The sequence below is a fragment of the Terrapene carolina genome, unplaced genomic scaffold (genome assembly GCF_002925995.2).
Source record: "Terrapene carolina triunguis isolate 2854851 unplaced genomic scaffold, T_m_triunguis-2.0 Scaffold22, whole genome shotgun sequence".
In the NCBI taxonomy this organism is placed as follows: Eukaryota; Metazoa; Chordata; order Testudines; family Emydidae; genus Terrapene; species Terrapene triunguis.
In genome coordinates, this window is record NW_020664373.1 from 16,257,831 (window position 1) to 16,279,993 (window position 22,163).

Genomic DNA, 22,163 nt, shown 5'->3' on the forward strand with positions numbered 1-22,163 from the left:
TTTGGTGGACCAGGGCCTAATTTTATTTTGCTTTCCCTATTTAGTAATGCTATTAGAATGCAAAAGGCAATTTTTATAGCAATGTTAACTAAACTTTGACTTTGGAAGCACAGAATATAAATAGTTTCCAAAGCAATGTCTTTAAGTATGACAGTTTTAAAAATTCACCTTAGAAATGAAGAGAATTAGGGTGACCAGATGTCCCGATTTTATAGGGACAGTCCCATTGTGTGAAGAAATACTTCCTTTTTGTTTGTTTTTAAACCTGCTGCCTATTAATTTCATTTGGTGATCCCTAGTTCTTGTGTTATGAGGAGTAAATAGCACGTCCTTATTTACTTTCTCCACACCAGTCATGATTTTACAGACCTCAATCATATCCCCCTTTAGTCGTCTCTTTTCCAAGCTGAAAAGTCCAAGTCTTATTAATCTCTCTTCATACGGAAGCCGTTCCATACCCCTAATCATTTTTGTTGCCCTTTTCTGAACTTTTTCCAATTCCAATATATCTTTTTTGAGATGCGGTGACCACATCTACACACAGTATTCAAGATGTGGACGTACCATGGATTTATATAGAGACAATATAATATTTTCTGTCTTATTATCTATCCCTTTCTTAATGATTCCCAGCATTCTGTTCGCATTTTTGACTGCCACTGCACATTGCGTGGATGTTTTCAGAGAACTATCCACAATGACTCCCAAGATCTCTTTCTTGAGTGGTAACAGCTAATTTAGACCCCATCATTTTATATGTATAGCTGGGATTATGTTTTCCAATGTGCATTACTTTGAATTTATCAACACCGAGTTTCTTCTGCCATTTTGTTGCCCAGTCACCCAGTTTTGAAAGATCCTTTTGTAGCTCTTGGCAGTCTGCCTGGGACTTAACTATCTTGAGTAGTTTTGTTTACAGAGTCTCCACAGTCCCAAATGTGGGATTATAACTCTTGATGAAGTAGTAATAGTGCTGAAAAGAGTTAGTAGGTATTTTATCTTGCATAGGCAAGTTTATTTAATACTCATTTTAAAAGTGAATCTAAGTAATCCTTGTATCAAAAATGATTCTACAATATTAGTAGCTTTTCTAGAACAGAAGTGCTAGTATTGTAGAAAAGAGCATTGTAGAAGTACAATTATTATGGAATTGCTTCTACAACAAAAGCAATAGGAAAAAAGCCTCCTGATATTGGAGAAAATTACTGTAAATTATTTTTCTTTTGTAGTAAGTTTTTTTTTCTGTCATGTGAGTGTGGCTGGGGTAGTGGTTTTGAGCACTAGAGACAAACAGCGATTGGGTAGAGCTTGGAAGAATGAATTGGGAACAGAACCTTTTAAGGCAGGTGCAACCTGAAGATATGAAATGAAGGAAAGGGGTTTGAAAGAGGTACTGACAGATGGACATGGGGAAGGAGCTAGAGAGGTAAAGATAAATGTGGTGTCCTGAAGAGTGAGAAGGGAACTGGAGGGATCAAAGGGGGACCAGACTTAAGGGTACTTTAATTGGTCTTTGTTTTCTAACAGTAACATTTATTTCATTCTAGAGCTGCAAATTCTAAACCATAGTCTATTGCAATAGAATTCTTTATTTTTTCTAACAGGACGTGATAATGCATGTGAGAAAACATCATACATGTTCCTACGGAAAGAACTTCCTGTGCGGCTAGCTAATACCATGAGAGAAGTCAATTTGCTGCCTGATAACTTGCTAAACAGGCCTTCAGTTGGGCTAGTTCAGAGTTGGTAAGTATGGAGAATGAGAAAGAAATTAAGAAATCAGTATATTTCTGCTACTGTAAATGTATTTAAAAGTTTTACATGTGAAAATGAATCTTATTATCCAGTTCTCTAATTTGAATAATTTATTTTTATAACATTTTTTCCCCGTTGAACTATTATACATATACAAATGAGGCCTCATTTTCTGCTGTCTGATACTAAACAAATACTCTGATACAATTTTCAGAGGTAGAATGGGGACTCCATAAATTGGTTTTTTGAGTAGGAGCCCAGAAATTCTGTGCATGAGTGATTTCAGTGAAAGATTTTAGAGTTCTAAATCAGTAGCTGCTACAAGGCCTGCTTCATTTTTAAAGGGAAGACTAAACATCAACCTAATTTAATTGTAGCTGTCATGGATTCTCTCATCAGAAGAAATAAGTCCCTGCACATTTAAAATGTTTCTTCTTTCTCCAGCTATCCCCTCATCAAAACATTTGAAAACTGATTTAAGCTTTTTCTGCTCTCATAGCTTGTGTTTTTAAAACTTTAATTCAGATGGTCCCTTGGACTGCAAAACTCTGTAGTTTGTCCAGTTGGCCTGCGACAAACTATTCATCCTATCCTCTCAGCTGATTTGTATTAGTGTTAATACCAAATTCTGGCATCTACTCACTGACATTTATCTCTACTTTACTTGTAAATTGAGCAAAGGTCTGTAAACTTCTTCCTTGGTTACATTCATAGGGCTCTGAACAAGTTCTGCCACAAGGCACAGCTCTTCATGCTGTTCATGTTTGAGAATTAATCCACAAAATTTATGTAAAAATACCTTTGCATACTCTGCGGAATTTCTCTAGGCATCGATTACCCCTGGTGTGGAATCGTTCCTGGTCGCTGCACCGGTCTCCGGCTCCCCAGTACCACTCCTCGGGCAGGCACTATGGCATCGATGGCTCTGCCCTGGTCACCAGAAGGGCCGAGGTCCAAGCCTAAGGGGAGTTCAGCCCCTCACCTATAAAAAGCAAATCGCCACCGGCCCAAGAGACCAGCGTGGCTCCTGTGGCAGCGGTGTGAAGGTAGGGGCAATGGCCTGTTCAGTGGCAGTACTGGAACCCCTGGGGTGTACCTGTTGTACCAGTTCCGTACTCCCACTGTTCCTCCCAAGCCGCATCGGATAAGCTGTCCCCGGCACAGCCGGCGCGCAAGTCAGAGCAACACATCTTGAAGAACAACAGTCTTTTATTGTCAGCATATTAATGAATCACCAGTGTCTTCAAGATGACTCAGAGGTCTAACTGATTGCTAAACTCACAGATGGAGTTTTTGTAATGGTTCAGGAAATGACATTTGAAGTCCATGATTAGAGGAATGTATTACATTTATTTGTTATTGTAATAGATTCATTTTAGGAAGATTAAGTTCTTGATCTTCTGTTTAATAACACGATGTGTGAAATAATAGATCAGAAAGAAAGCTGTTTTTTGAGAAAATAGAAATACATGTGGTTTGGACTTGTAACAGATAAGATTTGATTGTGAGAAATCGCAACAAATATTTTCAGTGTTGTATTTCCATGTCGTATAAATGTTGACTCTAAAGCGTTGTTAAAAGATATTGATTTTTGTATTTCCTCAAATGATGTTTCTGTTATGTTTCTCTCTCAAATATTTTGTTTTGGCAATCAGATGTTATTTAAAAAGAAAAATATTTACTTGTATAAGGCCAAATTTACTAACTCATTAATGTCAGAAGAATAAATCTTTTTTTTTTTTTTTTTTTTTTCCTGGCTGAAATTCAAGCGTCTTAACAGGTCACTTAAAAAATTTATTGATGAAGAATCTTGGACAAAATTGATTATACCTGAAATTAATCACCTTCTAAATGTCATATTTTAAATATTGTCTAATACTTTCAAATCGTCATAAATCCATCTACCTGTGAATTTTTCACAAGTGTAACCGTGCCTTTGTGGGACATAACTGAGAATACCAAATTCAGGACAAACTGCTGAGAAATAAGGCAGATATACCCCAAAACTGGAGGTTATCTCCCATAAGATATACCAAACGAGCAAGAAAAGTAAACTTCTGTTTGATCACACTGGGGTATGTCTTCACTAGCAACGTTAAAGCGCTGCCGCAGCAGTGCATTAACGTGGCTGTGTAGTTATGGCATTTGTACTGTTAAAGTGCAGCTCGTGGAGTGTGGGGAGCCCAGGGTTTGTGCCCTGCGGTGGGGTGGTGGAGCTAGGGGCTTCTGCTAGAGACGACAGGTGCCTGCTGGGGGGAGGGGAGGGCACAATTTAAAGATTATCCCCCTCCCCTCCAACAGCTTGAGCCATGCCCTGTCAGGATACCCCCGGTCTTAGCCTCACTGACCCCTCCCTGCAGCTCCCGGATGTTAGCTGCATGTGGAGAGCCAGTGGCAAACAGCTGGGAGCTGCAGGGGGGAGCCACTGCTTTAGCTCCATAAGGAGAGGTAGCAGCAAAAGCCGTGGCTTTCCCTGCAGCTCCCAGCTGTTTGCCGCTGCCTCTCCCCTTGGCCGCAGCTCCCAGCTTGCTGGCTTCAGCAACTGCCATGCAGGGAGGAGGGGACCCAGCAGCACCTTGTGACGGAGTGGGGCAATCAAACCCTGGCAAAACTCTCAGAAGGCACGTGACCCAGGTGTGTGTCCCTCCCCCCCATGTCGCCTCTGTCTTCCTCCCAGCAGGGAGGGAGGTCTCAGGGCTTCAGGACTGTAGGGCATGCCTTCTGGGGCTCGGTGCTTCAGCAGGAACGGGGCTGAAGCCCTGAGCCCAGGCAGGCACTATTCACAGGGCTGAAGCCCCAAGCCCTGGCAGGTGCCTCCTGTGAGCCTGAAATCCCAAGATCCCATCCGTGCAGGGCTGAAGCCCTGAGCCCCGGCAGGCGCCTCCTGCAGAGCTGAAGTCCCGAGATCCCTTTCCACGCAGGGCTGAAGCCCAGAGCCCTGTCAGGTGCCTCCTGTGGGGCTGAAACCCCAAGCCCCGGCATGCCTGCCCCAGCTCTCAAACTTCTGTCATATGCAATCTGGAGGGTCAGTAAGTTTGGCCACCCCTGGTATAAAGGGCCATCCTGCCTATTCTTCAGTTCTTTCTTACCATCCGTGATCAGTGGCCAGAGAATTTCAGTGCTTTACAGTAAAAAAAACATTCCTCTGTGAACAATATTTTTTATAGTTAACTTTTACTAGGGATACTTGCTATTGCCTCTCTTGGTGGTTTTCTTTCTTTATTCCTTTTATTCTTGTTTTTAAACCTTATTTTACTTTCTTTATGTGAGTCTTTCTGGGCCTCATCAGGTACTTGAAAAGCTTGTGCCAAGGTGTTCTGGTAAAAAGCCCTGCTCTCCCTGTCATAAGGCAATGCCCGTTAGTGACCTGAACTCTCATTGTTCAAAATACTTGGGTGAGGTTACTTGAGTACTACAGGTGTCTGATCTGCCACTGCTTCAAATACAGAACAAAGAAGCAGAGAGAGATCTAATCTTTTAGATACAGTCTCATAGAGGGTGCTCTTTGCCCAGCATCAGAACCACTCACTTGGCTCATGGGAGCTCTTTAACCACTCATTCTAGTCATGCTCCCCCAGCCTTGCCAACAGACAGAAATTATAGGAGATCCCCTCCGCTGGGGCTGTCCTCTAGAAAGCATAAGAGCTTGGACCACTCCTGTCTGAAGCTTAAGAAGAAGATGGCATCAACTTCTTCGAAGTCCTCAGTGTGGGGACTCCTCAGCAGTGGAAGGCCACTCCATTACTGAAGGTAGAGCATGTCCCTAGGCTCACCGCTCTCCAGTACTGGCCCACTGTGGCTCTCACAGGATTGACCTGCCCTGGTCTGTCAAGACTGGCTGTTTCATTGGTGATGACAGTAGATTGTCCCACTGTAAGCAGCAATGACTACCATCCATTTCAGTGCTGACAATACCAGAGATCTGTGTGGCCGTGAAGGATTTGCTGTGCCTTTTGGTACCACTCTCACTGCTGATTCAAGGCAAAGGTCCTCTGCCAGAACTGTCACAATTTGCGCAGTCTTCGGTACCGATGTTGGAGTCTGTTACAGCCTCACCAGTCTCAAGACTGGTACCATCCTCAATGATTTTTTCATTGACAGTGTCTAGGCTCCTAGTACCTGCTTTACCTCAACACACAGTACCAATAGCTGGGAAGCCTCTGATGCTACCCCTGGTATTACAGTCTTAACATAGATCCCAATCCCAGTATCCGAGGATGTCGCCTGGTACCGCACCATCTTGGCCTTAGGAGTACTGTTACTCCCTGTTGGAGTCCAAAGTGGGTCCATGTCTCCTACTTCAGAGAGTCCAGGGTTTCCTCCAGAACCCATTCCCACTTTCACAGAAGGTATTCTGACATGAGCAGACTGAAGGATTGGTAGGCTTGGTCTAGGCACAATTGTCTTCTGATGCCGTATCAGTTCCCTCATTGGCCCTATTGGGTGCCTGTGGGGATGCCTCTAGCATCGAGATGGACATCTCCTCTTCGTCATAGAAGCAGATCATGAGAAGGAAGGCTTCCCTACCCCGTATTGAGAGACTGCTAGTACTTGGTACCAAACAGCTTCTGGATACCAAATTTCTGGACCCTTCCTTGGACCAGCTGTCTACCTCAGTGGTGCAAGATCAGCCTCGTGAGGGTTCTGCCTTGCCTCCTCTGATTACATTATCCTTGTCACTGGATGAGATTATGGTACTGGAAGCTTCCTCCATCCTCCAGATGACTTTTAAAGCTACCAAGAGATCCTGAAAAGAATGGCTGTAGATCTTGGAATTTAGATGGAGATGATGGAGGAGAATCTGCATAAGCGTACAGACATATTGCACCCGGCTACTGCAGGGAAAGTAGCTCTTCCTATGAATGAGGTGATAAAGCAGTCAACCGGATCGCTCTGGCAAACCCACTCATCTGTTCCACCAATGGCTAAGCTCACAGAGGGCAAATGCCAGGTTCCATCCCAGGGGTTGGAACAGATTTTTATTCACACTACCCCAGTTTCACTGGTAGTGGCTGCAGTGAATGAAGGACACTTTTGAGGTAGACCTAAGGCTATCCCAAAAGAAAAGTATGTAAAAAAGCTGGAGCTTTTTGGGAGAGAGATTTATTCAACTGCAGGGTTACAACTTCACATTGCCAAACACCAGACCCTCTTGGCTCGGTATGACTATTCAAATTCGGAGGCAGTGTCTAGATTTGTAAATAAATTGCCTGATGGCTCCAAGGAAGAGTTTCAGTGCCTCTTGGTGGAAAGTTGTCTGGTTTCTTGATCTACTTTGCAGTCTTCCTTACCTACCACAGATTCTGCAGCGAAGGTCATGGTGACATCAGTAACTGCACCATTCCTTGTGGTTGCGGTCTTCGGGGATTCCTGCAGATGTACCCGAGGGTCCCAGAGCCTGGGCTCCAGCACAAACCCAAAGACTGCACCACAGTTTTACAGCCCTGCAGTCCGAGTCTTAGTCAGATGACACAGGCCAGCCTCAAGTGTTTAATTGCTATGTAGACATACCCTTAAAGAGCCTAGGCCTATGCACACTGGCCACAAAGAGGACAAAATATCGTCCTCATTTCCAGCTCAGGCTATCCCTACAGACAACCTGACCATTCTAGGTGAAAACAAAGGTCACAAAGAAGGAGGCCTCACCACCTTCTGCCTCTTCAGTCACTTTATCCGGTCAGCCACAGGCCTTTAAGCCGCCTGTTTTATGTCTTAGTCAGGGACAGCATACCTATAAGCTTGGATCTTTCTGGCCCTTTCCCTCCCTTTGGGAGCCAGTTATCCCATTTCCTAAGTGTGTGGCAGATTATCACCTGAGACAAATGGGTGCTAAACACCATGATATTGGGATATACCTTGCAGTTTCTTTGTATCCCTCTCTTCTGCCTCCCTCCCAGTTCTTTTTCACGGACCCATCTCCAAATACTATACTAAGGCAAGAAGTGCAATCTGTACATTCTTTGGGAGCTGTAGAGGAGATATCTCCTCAACAGCAGATCAGGGTTTTTTCTCCCAGTATTTCCTAATACCCAGAGCCAGAAGGGTTGTCAGATCCATTCTATACCTTTGGACCTAGCAGATACATACAAAAATTAAAGTTCCATATGGTTTCTCTTTCATCAGTTATCCCTGCTCTAGATAGAATTGAGAGAGCCTATGCAGTTACTGCCACAGCAAAGGAAGACACAAATGTGGAGAAAGCGGTCCTGCAGTCCCTCTTCCGATGAGACTGCTAGACCCATTTCCACTGAAAACAGCTTAGGAGTCACCTGAAGAGTAATGGACATATGCAGTCACTCGAAGAAAAAACTCACCTTCTCATGAGGATGTTGTTTGAGATGTGTTGCATATGTCCAGTACACAACCCTTCCTCCTTCTCCAGCGCACCACAGTCTATCATCTGGATTCCAGTACGAAGGAATTCAAGGATGGGCAGCATGGCTCCATCCTCTATACCCTTGGCTTGGATCATGAGGGAAGCCAAAGCGTGGGCATGGCTGCCCCTACGTGTACCGCTAGGGAAAACTTAGGCACTGGTGCACAAGACGCACAGACACATACAGTGGAATGGATGTATGCAGCATATCTCAAAGAAGAACAGTTATGAGAAAGTGAGTAACTGTTTGTTTATAAGCATTATTCAAAGATGTTTCTGAATTTTGTACAGCAGAACTTTACTAATCTACATTTAGCTAAATGGCGCACTTTATAAAATGCCAACTCCCCTCCCCAAATCATAGTCTTTTCTTACTTCAGCAAAATTTGTCAGCAGATGTAATTCTAAAATATTATTATTTTAACAAGATACTACGTTGTATTTATTAATATGCTGCCAGGTTTTATCAAACAAGTAAAACTAAACAACATTTGACAAAATAAATAAGTCATGTGATGCGTTAGTCATTTTTTGATTAATCTGTCTACTTGCTAATTAGCAACAAGTCTGCCAATCAGTAGTGCAATAGTTAATGGTAATTTACATTATTTATTTGTTTTACAGTAGTGCCCCGGGGCCCCACTGTCATAGGGGTAGTCCAAACAAGAGACACTAACTCCATACTAAAGAGTATATAATCTAAGTAAAGATAAGGCATAAGTCTGTGTTAAAACAATTGGAGGGGAAGGAAAAAGAGGATCAGAGTTATGGTAATAAGAATATAGAGTTACATAGATCTGTTTACTTTTTGGTGGTTCTTTTTGATTTTTTAAAATATATGACTAAATAATTACCAGTAATCCTCACTGGCCCCTAATACAGCCAATATGGGTGGGCAGTTCCTTAGCTTTCTGGGAGAAGTGGGTCTTTATAGGCAAATTTTGGGAGGGCATATGAAGCGTAAGGTGCAGTATGGAAGCAAGCGTGAAGGTGTGAAAAGTGGACAATGGATAGTAGGGTCTAGCATCATTGGTGGAACGGAGTGGTAGGGAAAGCAAACAGATGGAGCCAGTGCTGTTAGGAGTCTTGAAGGTGACAAATTATAAAAATTTGCAGAGCCCTACACAGTCCTTTTCAAAATGTCTGTTTTAACTGAGTGGTTTAAATAGGTAACACATTTTGAGAATAAGTACTCGTCTTCTATATAGTAACATATGCTAATTTTAATTTATTTTTTTCCTCTGTGGAAAAACAATCCTTGATCCCTTTACCCAAGTGGAGATGCCACTGCCATTTTGAGGAAGAAGAATCTTTCACCTCACACACTGAGACTCTACTAACAGGACTTGCTGTGAAGATATAATAATATATTTGTTCAGTGCTTGGGTATAACAGAGATGGTCTCTAAAGGAAAACCTTAGAAAATGGTAGGCCAGCGCCCCTGCTATTTCTACAGACTCCTAGCACTAGTAAAGAAAATGTAGAGTAAACAATAAAGAGAAAATTTAGGAGCCGATAGCGTGGCCACTTCTTACAGTGCTTTCACCTGAAAGTGTGCCATATTGAATTTACTTTTATTAACAAACAAAAAAACCCTAACACTGCAGATGTTTAATATTCCTGAGCTGCTTCTTTTTTTTTAAAAGACAGTTGTAATCAAGTATTGGAAAACACAAACCCTTCAATGCCAAGGGAAGACAAATTTTAAGTTTGTACAGGCTGTGATCAGTGATTTCAGTGACGCATCCAGAATTGTAAACTGTAATTGACTTTGTGTTTATAAATTATGCCAATCAGCTAGTTATTTTTGAAAGTTCAAATCCTATAATGTGTGTGTCTATTTTACAGTGGTACAGCACACCACTACTGGGTAGTACTTTCCTTCCTCATGCTGAGTAACAGTCACTATATGTAATGTTTTGCTAAAATGTTGCCAGACATTGTTTGTCCAAGCTTAAATCCCTTCTTGTTCCCACATTCAGCTACTCAAATCTGTCTTTCCATGTTCATGATCAAAGGAAAGTGCAACATGGAATGAAATAACTTGTATATCAACGGATTATGCTATAGAAATTAATTGCTTTTCTGCCCATTTTTCTGTTTGCCTAGGCAGTTTCTGCTTTAGCATATTGGGAAGAATGTAACTTGGATAATGAAACATACTTAATTTATCAGAATTGTGCATCTCCATTTCAAGTAAATTTGTTCAGTTTTATACCTTTCTATTTTGTTGAAGTTTAATAGTTTTTCAAACTGCTCTTAGGTAAGTAAAAAGATGTTTAATAAATGTGCCTGAAAGCAGGTTAAAAACTAACTTCAAATAAAAGAAAAGAAAAATATGGAACAGCATCAATTCAAGGACTTGAGCCGATGTTCAAGGTTTCAGAAAACCCCAAATCCACTCTGACTAGGTTTGCATTCTTAATCTTTATTTTTCACTCTGTGCATTAGGGTGCTACAAGCTGCTAGGGAAACAGCTGCAGATGACTTGGATATATGTTTCAATTAGGGTTACTTTTTTCCCTCCACTTCCTAGTTAGATGAGGCTTTGAACAGTCTGATAAGGTTAGTATAGAAAGTTTGAAGAACTTAGATTTGAAGCTAAGAAAAATAACTTTGGAGGTCTCTGATTCCAACGTGTCGGATACAGCGCCCCTGCCATTGAGCTGCAGAATTATTTGAAGAGTAGTGTCTGCTGGGGAGTGCATGAGTTTTTGCACTAGTGTGATGTTGTTGTCTTACTCTGTTGAAGGTGGTGTATACCTCAGTTTCTTTGCCACAACTGCAGAGAGCACAAGGAACACACCTTTTCTTCTTCTGGACTACACTTTCCTTTAGTCTAGCTTAATATTTTTTTGTAAATAGTTTAGACATGTATGAGAAGGCTATGAACCTTCAGCTCTCACTGGGACTATGTAAGGGCTTCAAGAGGTGCTCTTCTTGTCCAGTGATCGTACTTGAGACAAGCGCCCATGTCCAGTGCTTTCTATGTCTGGGTGAGACCCAGTGGGTAACCTAATGCGTGGTTTCCTGTGTCTTCACTTCCTCTACTAGATGGGGAAGAGATTTGAGGCTCATCAGTGATTTCTCAGTCTCCACAGTGTGATACTGTGACAGGCCCATCAATACTTCTGAGAGCCCAGCCTCTATTCTAAGGTCTTCTGACACAGGATTCGAAACACATTTTTGCCACTCTAGTCTCAGGGCCACGTTTTCTACTATTTTCTAATCACCAAGAAAAGGGGCACTCTGAGACTGATCCTGGATCTCAAAAACCTCAACAGGTACATTCAAGTTAAGGATGCTCATTTGTTATCCCTTCATTATCTCCAGGAGATTAGTATGCACTCTTGGTTTAAAAGATATTTACTGTCATTTGGAAATCACTCACATCAAATACCTGAGATTCTTTGTGTGAGGACGAGACACTACCAGGTGAGTCCTTCCTTTTGGCTGGTCCACAGCCGAATGAGTCTTCAAGTGCCTTGTGGTGGTTGCTGCTCACTTCAGACACCCAGGAATATTTGCCGACATATCTGGACGACTGACTCCGAAGGGTCAGCTCTTAACAGGAGTCTCCTCAGATCCTATACATTTGCATATTCCTCCAGTCTTGGAGACTATCAGTCAAATGGGAGAAAGTCCTCACTTCAACCTGTGCAAAGGATCACCTTCATCGGAGCTGTCCTGGACTCCACTTGGGCCAGAGACTTTCTTCCAGAAGAGAGATTTTTTTTGAAAATTCAAGACTCCTTGGCAAATCTTGGAACAACTACACAATTTTTCCAAAGACTGCTGGGCCTGATAGTCTCCTCATGACCTGTGTCACACCCTTTGCTCATCCGAATATGAGATCTTTGCAGCACTCTATGGTGCATTACTGCACACCAGTGGAAACCGTCTTCAAAGGAGACTTGAGTGTTCCAACAGCTTCATTGGTAGGAGAGCTCTTTTCTTTCTTACCATCACAATTGCCACGGATACCTGCATTTTGGGCTCTGATGCATACTGCCAAGACCACCTATTTCACGTGCTTTAGCCAGTGACTTCAACCATTTTAATGGTTTGACTTTCTTTAAAACTTGGCAGCCAACATGTACCGCTTAATATTATTTTTTGTATTTAAATTATTTTTAGGGCTTATAATAAGTTTGCCTTAATATAGATTGTCAATTTCAAATTAAATATTGAATAGGTTTATTTTTAAAAAATGAACATGTACTTATTTTAAAGAGATTGATTATTTAAATTAGATTTTTTTATTTAAAAGTGTGGATTTTTGTTTTTTGGTTTAAATTATAGATTTTTTTTATGCATGCTGATTCTGACTGTCCTTTTTTTGCTCTTCTTGGAAATGTCCCACTTTGTAGCAGCCTTTGCAGGGAACTCTTTTTGTGTACTGTATATGTTTTTGTTTCAGACAAAATTGTAGTCCTAAGGTAAAAATTTCAAAAGTGATTTAGGCTCCTGTTAGAGAGACAAGATGGGTGAAGTAATATCTTTTATTGGACCAACTTCTGTTGGTGAAAGAGACAAGCTTTTGAGCTATGCAGAGCTCTTCTTCAGGTCTGAGAAACCTACTAAGAGTGTCACAGCTAAATACAAGTTGTAAAAGATTGTTTAACATAAGTAGTTAACTCATTGTAAGATACTATTCAGGGTGAAGTAGCCTGTTAACACGGCTGCAATCATAGGACAAAAAAGGGAGGTTAGTGGGTTACAGATTGTTGTAACAAGCCATAAATCCAGTGCCTTTATTTTAGTGAGGAGCAAAGTTATGAATTTAAGCTTTCAGGCTTGTCTGTTGAAGGTGTTGTGTAGGTTTCCTTTGAGGACTAGGACTGAGAGGTCAGATATGGAGTTGTCGTTTTGTGAAAAGTGTTTGCCCACAGGTGATATGGTATCTTTTGTCTTTTATCATTTTTCTCTGTGAATTCATTCAAAAGTGTAGTGTTTGTCTGGCTTCACCCACATAGTTATTGGGGTATTTAGTGCACTGGATGAGGTACACAACATATTGTGATAGGCATGTGTATGACCCATGGATCTTGAAAAGTGTGTTGAAGGGTATTGACCATTGTATATGTCTGCAAGTTTTTCATCAGTTATGGCAGGGTCTGGTGCTGCTTTGAGTTGGTGGGATCTGGTCTGTGGGGGACTTGCTTCTGATAATGAGGTTGGTGAGATTGCAGAGCAGGGCTGTCTGTTGTTTGAAGACCAGACGAGGGGGTTCGGGAAAGATTTATTTCAAGATGTGTTCCCCAACAAGTATAGGTTGTAAATATTAAATGATACGCTGTATGGATTCCAGTGTGGGGTGGTAGGTGACAGCTAGGTGCGTGCGGTCAGTGGGTTTTTTCCTGTTTTGAAGGAGTTTCTCTTGGAATATTTGGGTGGCCTGTTCCATGACATGATCTACTTCTCTGGGGGAGTGTCCTTGTTTGGTGAAGGCAGTTTTAAGCGTGTTAAGGTGTGTATCCTGGACTTTCTCCACTGAGTATATTCTGTGATATCTGAGTGCCTGGCTACAGATAACAGGTTTCTTGGTGTATTTGGAGTGGTTACTTGATCTGTGTATGTAAGTGTGATGAGCCATGGGTTTCCTGTATACAGTGGTCAGTAGGGTTCCATTGCTGAAGCTGATCATGGTGTCCGGGAAGTTGATGCTGGTGCAGGAGTGTTCTAGAGAGAGTTTAATGGATGCGTGGTGATCATTGAAGTTGTGATGGAAATCAGTGAGGGAGTTTAGGTTCTGTCCAGAGGATGAAAGTATCATCAATGTATCTCAGGTATATAGTTGGTTTCATGGTGCATTTGTCCAGAAATTCTTCCTTAAGGTATCCCATGAAGAGGTTGTCGTATATTGGAGAACCACCCTACTACCCATGGCTGTTCCCAGGGTTTGGACAAAGCATTGTTGAATTGTTATAAAATTGTTATGGGTGAGGATGAAATGGATGAGTTTGACAGTATGCTTGGGGAATAGCTGAGTGTTGTCCATTGCCTTGTACATATGTGAGGCAGGCGGTGATGCCATCATTGTGAGGAATGTGGGTTATAGGGAGGTGACATCCACAATGACAAGGATGGTGTTCTGAGGGAGGTTGTTAATGTTGTGGAGTTTCTAGAGGAAGTTGGTTGTGTCTTGAAGGAAGCTGGCCCTTTGTGTGGTGAGTGGCTTGAGGCTGGTTTCTGTAAGTCCTGATATTCCTTCAGTAAGAGTGCCATGACCAGATATGATCTGTCTGAGTGGGCTTCTATGTCACTTAGGTGTCTTTGAACGTTTTACCCCAGTTCTTAATGTCACATCTCTTTATATTTCAGGTACATGCAAAGTTTCCTTGAGTTTTTAGAATATGAAAATAAAAGCCCTGAGGATCCTCATATTCTGGATAAGTAAGTAATGATTTATTTTAGAAGTAAAACCACCATAGGAAAACGATCTGTTACAAGCCAGGATTTCTGTTTATTGTAACAGCACAGAAGTAATCAAATTTGTAATGTAGAATTCAGGTAGTTAAGGTTGAGTTTGTACTAACTCAAACATAAAATCTAAGTTTGTTTGAACAACCTATGCTGTATCCTGCTAGTTCCTAACTTGCAATACTGTATAATGTGTTAAAGTAAAGGTATGTAAAAGAAAAAAATTATATATAAATAAAGGTATACTAAAGGTACCAAACACTTTTAATACCAAAAAAAAAAAAATACTTAAGTACTCTGTTTTTCTTGAGCTCAGGTACTCTATTATAGTATTTTAATGTATTATGTTAATGTATTAATATTTCAAACAGGTCTATAACTTGGAACAGAACACTTACCATACAATAAAAATTACTTCGGGTGAAATCCTGTCACTATCGGAGTCAATGGGAGTGTTGCCATTGATTACAATGGGGACAGGATTTAACCCTTCATTGCTATCTATCAGAGCTGAATTCAGACTAATGACTTTGAAGTGAAAGGTTTCATGGCCCAAATTCAGACCAGAGAAAAGCAAGCCACAACTTCCACTGAAGATCAATCTTATTCTGATTTTCTTACTGCCAGTAACAAACACTCTACCTCAGATGAGAAAGTCATGCTAGCTCCTTTCTTGCTCATGCATCAATACCATTAAAGAAAAGATTCTGTGTTTTTAATTACCTTAGATGTTTAATAAACTGCAGTGTAGAGAGTCCATCCAATACTGTAGGCACCCTTGACACTCTTAAAAATATACTAATAAATAGGCAGACCCATCAGTTACCCAAAATCTTATCAAATAACCCAGCAACAGCATAAATATAACAAAAACTAATCAACAGACTCCAACACCACTGCTATTCAGCCCTGTCCTACATTCATATCTTCATAGTCAAGGGAGAAAAGGTGGGGACTCTGAAGGCTAATGGACTTGGACTGTTACAGAGTTGAGGAGGAAGCAAGTTCCAAAAGTTCTCCATTACATCTGTATAACCATTTGATTCCTTTGAGTTTACACAGGTATGACTGAACACAGAATTTGGCCCTTCATTTGAAACTTGGTAGACAATTTTGTTGATGATGCATGAGAAGGAATAAACTCTGCTGATGCTCCCTCAGTTATATTGGTTCTGCAGTGCTAACAGTATTGAAGTAATAAGTTCTTTTAGTCATTAAAGTAAACAGATTAGACTTGGTGCTGATCTGTTGAGTAAGATGTAGTGTTTAGTTTTTTCCTGTGTAGACCAGGACAGCACTTTAAACTGACGTTTCTAATAGCTATATTCTCTTCCAAAAAGGTAAATAAGATATGTCCTCATGCTTCATTCTTGGTTTTTAAGTGATTCTCAAACTTCATCACAGATTTCTCACTCAACTTGTATACCAATTCCATTTAAAATGAGTCCCTCTGCCTGTCTCTCATTCTAAATCCTTCAAGTGGAAGATTTTCTCCATAAGCTGGATATCAAAAATGCCTTCCACTTTTATGTGGAGAGATGAAAGTTTTTGCATAACTCTTTTCTTGTGTTTAGGTCAAAAAGGGTTAACCTATCCAATCAATAGTAATCTAAATGGATAGTCACTTGAATTGTGACTTATTCAGAAATTGCCATTACAGAAGGTTGCCACGCTTACTCTGCTAAAGCTGTGGTGACGCTCTTGTGTTGATACAAAAGCCAGATCAGAAGTTAGATCTGATACACGTTTTGGTAAAACTTCTCCTTCGGTCTGTTTACAAATTATGGAGCTCTTCAGCCTTGCAACAGAGGGGTTAATGCTAGGTAATCTCTGTGAGTGGGGACATCAGTGAAAGATTTTTCATGAAAAATACAAGGTTATTTGCCAATAGAGTTCTCCAAATGTATTGACTACTAAGATCTACGGATCTTGTTACATCATCTCAGCTTGTCTTCATGTAGCTACTGTTTCTGGATAGACAGTTATAAAATGAAGGGGTAAAGAACTCCTCTTCTTCTTACTGATGCTGCCTTCATGCACATCTGCCAAAGCACATGAAGTTGACTAGGTTCAACCAGTTTTCTAAGAATTCCTGCTCTGTGCAACTCAATGTTACTTACTATGGGTTTGCTGAAATAGTATGCAGTATTTTGAAAACTTGGCTACTAGTGACTAACTCAGAATATTAATAAATTTCTTCATTCTGGTGTCATGTGAGCTTTGTTTGAAATAATTGGTGCTCTTCTACAGTCTAAAGTGAAAATATCAGGGGCCAACTTGACCGACATGGGGCATAGCAAGATTAAGGAAAAGTGGTAAACTCATAAATAAACAAATATATTCAGGTTGTTAGCCTTTTTAAAAAACGTTTCGGTCTATCTTAGTTCATAGACAGAAATATCTTCAAGAGTGAAGCAAAGCATCTTTGAAGATAGGACGAGGAGCAGTTGCATCCCAGAAATAACTAAAGATTCCTTTATAATACATGTTGTCCTCTGTACCACTGAAGGATTCTGGTTTCTAGGCAGGCATGCTTTCTGATGTGAAACATAAAGAAATTCAAGTTTGTTTCCTTGTAGCACTATATCTCTATTTGCAGAAGAGAAAATAAGATTTTATGTTACTGTACTTCTTTGCAACCAAAAAAATGATTTTGCCATTCACAGCTAGGAAGCAAAGGACTGAAACCTCTCTTTTCTTGGCATTTAACTCTGAGATTTCAGTGGTTACAGATCACACATAATCAGAAAGGCCTAACCTATTTAAAAGAATCTCTGAAGCCTTAAGCATTAAAGTAGTTTTGAAGAGGGGATGCTTGTCCAATCATCAAGGTAGGTGAGAATGTAAGAACAGCCCTTCTTTATTTTAAAAGTCTTTAGATTTGGGATTAGGCAGTGTCTGTTAAGACGTCCACATTACTGCTTATTTTGCAAAGTATTATGTCATTTTGAAAGACTAGATGAGCCATTTGTGGAGGCACTTAAGAATTTCTGATTAGATGGGAGATGGTGAATATGTTATTTTAAAAGAGGAACATTCCTTCACAATCAGCAATGTAGGGTGAAGGGGAAAGCATCTTTAGGGAAAATGGATACAATTATTACTCATTAAGAGAGGTACATGTGACATTACCCAAGGTACAATCTGGACTGTTGAACAGCAGTGGCCACTCAATTCTCCAGCCTGGGGTGCCTTTTATACTGTTTACTGTGAGAGCAACCACTCTTGCTCAGCTCACACGCAGCCTTCAGCATGTGAATTACTCCCAGATACTACTTTGAGTGCTACAGCCATCCACCAATGAATTAAGCTGCAGGGCAACACCAGCAAACTCCCAGTCCCAGACTTTCCCCCAGACATGTGCATCTTGTAGTGCCCAGCTCTCTCCTTCTGGACAATACAAGCTCATATAAAGTCCATCATTTCATTAATAGAAAAGTATATGCCCAAATCCAGTTACCTGGAATGGAGTTTCCCAAACACACTGGTTTAGATAAAACAAGTTCATCAACGACAGAAAGAAAAATTTTAGGTGATTACAAGTAATGAGGCATACAAGTCAGAATTGGTTATAAAAAATAAAAGGTAAAATGCAATTAATATCTAATTTAACAAGCTAAATGAATTCCAAGCAAAGATCTCTCTCACCACATGCTTACTGGCTGGATTCCTTTCAGCCACAACCCCTCCCGCAGTTCAGTGTTAATTTCCTTGTCCTTTGGGGGTGTTGGTGCTGTGGGCAAAGAGAAAGGGGGGAATCTTTTGAGGTGTCTGCTCTCCTTTTATCCCTAAGGGCATGTCTGCACTTACCTCTGGAGCGATCGATCCAGCGGAGGTCGATTTATCATGTCTTCAAATCGACTGCGAAGCGCTCTCCCGTCGACTCCGGTACTCCACTGGAGCGAGAAGCGTAGGCGGAGTCGAAGGGGGAGCGTCAGCAGTTGACCTACCACAGTGGAGACACTGCGGTAAGTAGATCTAAGTACGTCGACTTCAGCTACGTTATTCACTTAGATCGATCCCTCCCCCCCAAGTGTAGACCAGGCCTTATAGTTCTCTTTTTCTTTGAAAATCATCTCCAGCTGAGGTTCAGAAGACAAAAAGTCTGTGGCGATGGGAACCTTCAACCGTTTCTTTGCCAAGATATACCTTTACATACAACGTTGCCCACACACATTGGACTAGGACAATAATTGGCAAATTATGAGTTTTCAAATGATACCTCACAAGGCATATTTTGTTCAAAATGTATCATAGACTTGTAAAAGGGATGAACATAGGGATACAGACTGTCACAGTACATTTTACTTCCCAACAGTGCTATAGGCCAGAAGAGTATAAGAAAGTGGGAAATAGATAAGGTTCTAAGAAACTGATAAAATGGCTTTTTTTCCCTTTTTAACTTTGAGGAATGGTGTGAGATAAAGTAAAGAGGGACAGACTAGAGGCATCAGTCTCCACTTTAATTGGGTTTATCACAGGAATGTTTAAAACTTCTGAATACCCCATAAATAATCCAGGGATGTGGTGAGAATTCCTTTGTTTGCAAATAAATAATTAAAGCCCCTTTTGAGTACTTGCAACTTTAATCTGAGAGGTTATATATTGACTTTTAGGCCTTATCTACACTACAGAGTTTTGTCTCCAAAAGTCAGTTTTTGTCGACAAAACAATGGAGGTGTACTCACTACAATACTCCTTCTGCTGACAAAATTCTCCTGCTTTGTTGACAAAATAAAACTACCTTGACAAGAGGCTTAGAGCTTTTTGTGGGAAAGTTACATCAACAAAGTGTCAGTGTAGACAATATGCTTGGTTATGTTGCTGTATATGGCCTACAGGAGGTGCCCCACAATGCCCATTCTGAATGCTCTGGTCAGCAATTAGACCTCTACTGCCCTGCAGCCAGGTACACCCCTCCCCCTTTAAAGACCCAGGAATTTTTGAAATTCCACTTCCTGCTTGCTTGGCATGGATGGTTCATATTGCATCTTCCCAGCTGACCATGGAGGCTCCACACAGCAAATGCTTTCCCGCTTGGAGCACACCTGAGTTGTTGGATATGCTGGCACTGTGGAGAGAGGAGGAGGTGCAGTCCTAGCTCCACTCCAGCTGTAGGAGCTTCGATACCTACAGTCAGATTTTTCGTGGCATATTGGAAAAGAGCTACGAACAGCACACATATCAGTGCTGCGCAAAGATAAAAGATCTGAGGCAGGTGTACCAGAAGGCAAGAGAGTCAAATGGTCACACTGGTGCTGCGCTGAAGACTTACGGCTTCTATAAGGAGCTGGATGCCATCCTCAGCAGTGACCCCACCTCCACTGCCAAGAGCCCCATGGATACTTCGGCAGGGTTGGAGACAGTGGACTCGACCCCGAGGACGAAGTTGTGAACGAGAGGTTGAGTTGGAGGATGAGATGGGACAGGCAATAGGGTCATCTGGTACCATGGCAAGCCAGGACCTCGTCTCGACCCATGAGGGTTTGAGCCAATCCCAGCACTCTGTCTCTGGTGTGCATGATGCACGCGTGGGGAGCTCTGGTAAGTGATCTTCTTGAGTTGATGCTGCATATGAGGTAGAGTGTCCTTTTCTTTGTTATATTCTAGAAGTGGATGAAGGGATAGATATGTATGAGACTAGTTGTGTTTGTGTGTGCCTCACATTCCCCTGTGGAGCAACGGAACAGTGTTAATGTGCACAGAGATTTCACGGGAATCCTCCAGAGAGATTTCTAGGAAACTTTCCTGGAGGTACTCACCAATTCTCTGCCAAAGATTCCTTGGCAGAGCTGCTTTGTTCCTTCTCCCATTGTAGGAAACTTTCCTGAAATCCCTTATGCAGGGACCGAAGTGCCACACAAGCGAGCAGCATAAGGACCTGATCTGAAGCCCCACGCATGCATGAGATGCACTCTTGCATCCATGCTTACCCTCAGGATTGAGATAATGGCTGTGGAAAATGGTGGCAGAATTTTCAATTTTGTACCTCGTCGCCTACAATGATCCCCTTAAAAAAGCCACTTAGACCCTTTGCCCCATCTTGAGCATCCTGACCCCTGGGCCGAATTCACCATATTTAGGGCATTCGCCGAGCTGTGTGTTTGCCAAGAGACAGTGAGAAACTGATTCGTATTTAAAAAGATGTGTATTTTACTATAATGATTTGATGCTGGAGTGCACTAACAATCATGCTTGTGTTTGTTGTTTATTGTGGCTTTCAGGGAACCCCCTATAAACTTGCGGAGCACCTCCGCCAGATAAGGAAGCAATCGAGGAGGAGTAAGGAGGACATGTTTCGAGAGGTGCTCCAATCCTCAGAGACTGAAAAACAAGAACGCAGGGTGTGGAGAAAGACTTTAAATAAAAATTATAAAATAGACAGGCAGGGCAGAAAGGACAGCCAGGAGTGAATTTTAATGGGCCAGGAGTGGATGATAAAAGTGATGGAGGAGCAAACGGAGATGTACAAGTCCCTAATCACACTGCAAGCAGAATACACGCGTGCTTGACCCCCCTGCAGCCGATGCAGAACTGCTTGCCATGCCCTCCCCAAACTGTTCCCAAACATTCCTTGCAACCTCCCGTCTTGGTACCCCATTCACTCCACCCATTCAGACAGCTTCCAAAATGATAGCTGGACTTACACAAAGCTATGAGAGCCTACACTGCCCTTCACTGTTATCTCCCTTCCACCAAGTGTTTTGTGTGTGTTCTTAATTGGTATTTAATAAAAACATACTTTCTGAAAGATAATCTTTATTTGTCTCCTACACATGGTGGTTTCTGCAGCAATTAATACACAGTGGCAATTGGATTATTTGTGGACTACAAATCACGGTCAGGAATCATCAAATTTTTCATGCAAGGTGGCAAGTTAACAAAGCATGGCAGAATGCTGTATAGAAAGGCACATTACTGGTGCTCATTGTCAAAATGGTGCCTCAAAGCCTCCTTGATTTGAATAGCCCCCGTTGTGTCCCTCTAATAGCCTCAAAATCAGCCACCAGGTGATCTGCCTCCACACTCCACCCCAGAGGAAACTTTTTACCCTTAACCTCACAAATATTATGGAGAGCACAGCAGGCCTCTATGACCATGGGAATATTTTCCTCATTTAGATCTAACCTGCCACAAAGGCAGTGCCAGTGTGCTTTTAATCCGTCAAACGCACATTCTACTGTCATTCTGCACCTGCTTAGCCTATTGTTGAAGCACTCCTTGGTTCTGTCTAGGTTTCTCTTGTAAGGCTTCATGAGCCATGGGAGTAATGGGCACACTGGGTCTCCCAGGATCATTATGGGCATTTCAACATCCCCCATTGGAATCTTCTGGTCTGGAAAGAAAGTCCCCGCTTGCAGCTTTCTGTACAGGCCAGTGTTCCTGAAGATGCGTGCACCCCACATTGATGTCAGTGAAACACCCATGGTAATCCACAAACGCCTACAGTACTGTAGAGAAGTACTCCATCGCAGGATGGTCCGGAGCCAAAATTGGGATGTGTGTGCTATCTATCGCCCCTCCTCAGCTAGGGAATCCCATTGACGCAAAGCCATCCACTATTTTACGCACATTTCTAAGAGTAACAGTCCTTCATAGCAGAATGTGA

The 22,163-nt window shown here is 41.7% G+C and overlaps 1 protein-coding gene across 1 annotated transcript in view; it reads left to right on the forward strand.

Moving 5' to 3' along the window:
• LOC113406044 (pyruvate dehydrogenase (acetyl-transferring) kinase isozyme 3, mitochondrial) overlaps positions 1–22,163 on the forward strand; it is an 87,412-nt gene that overhangs the window by 31,306 nt on the left and 33,943 nt on the right. Inside the window, exons 2-3 of the mRNA XM_026648208.2 lie at positions 1,605–1,746; positions 14,456–14,527. Coding sequence (XP_026503993.1) covers positions 1,605–1,746; positions 14,456–14,527 — 214 coding nt within the window. The remainder of the gene's footprint in view (positions 1–1,604; positions 1,747–14,455; positions 14,528–22,163) is intronic.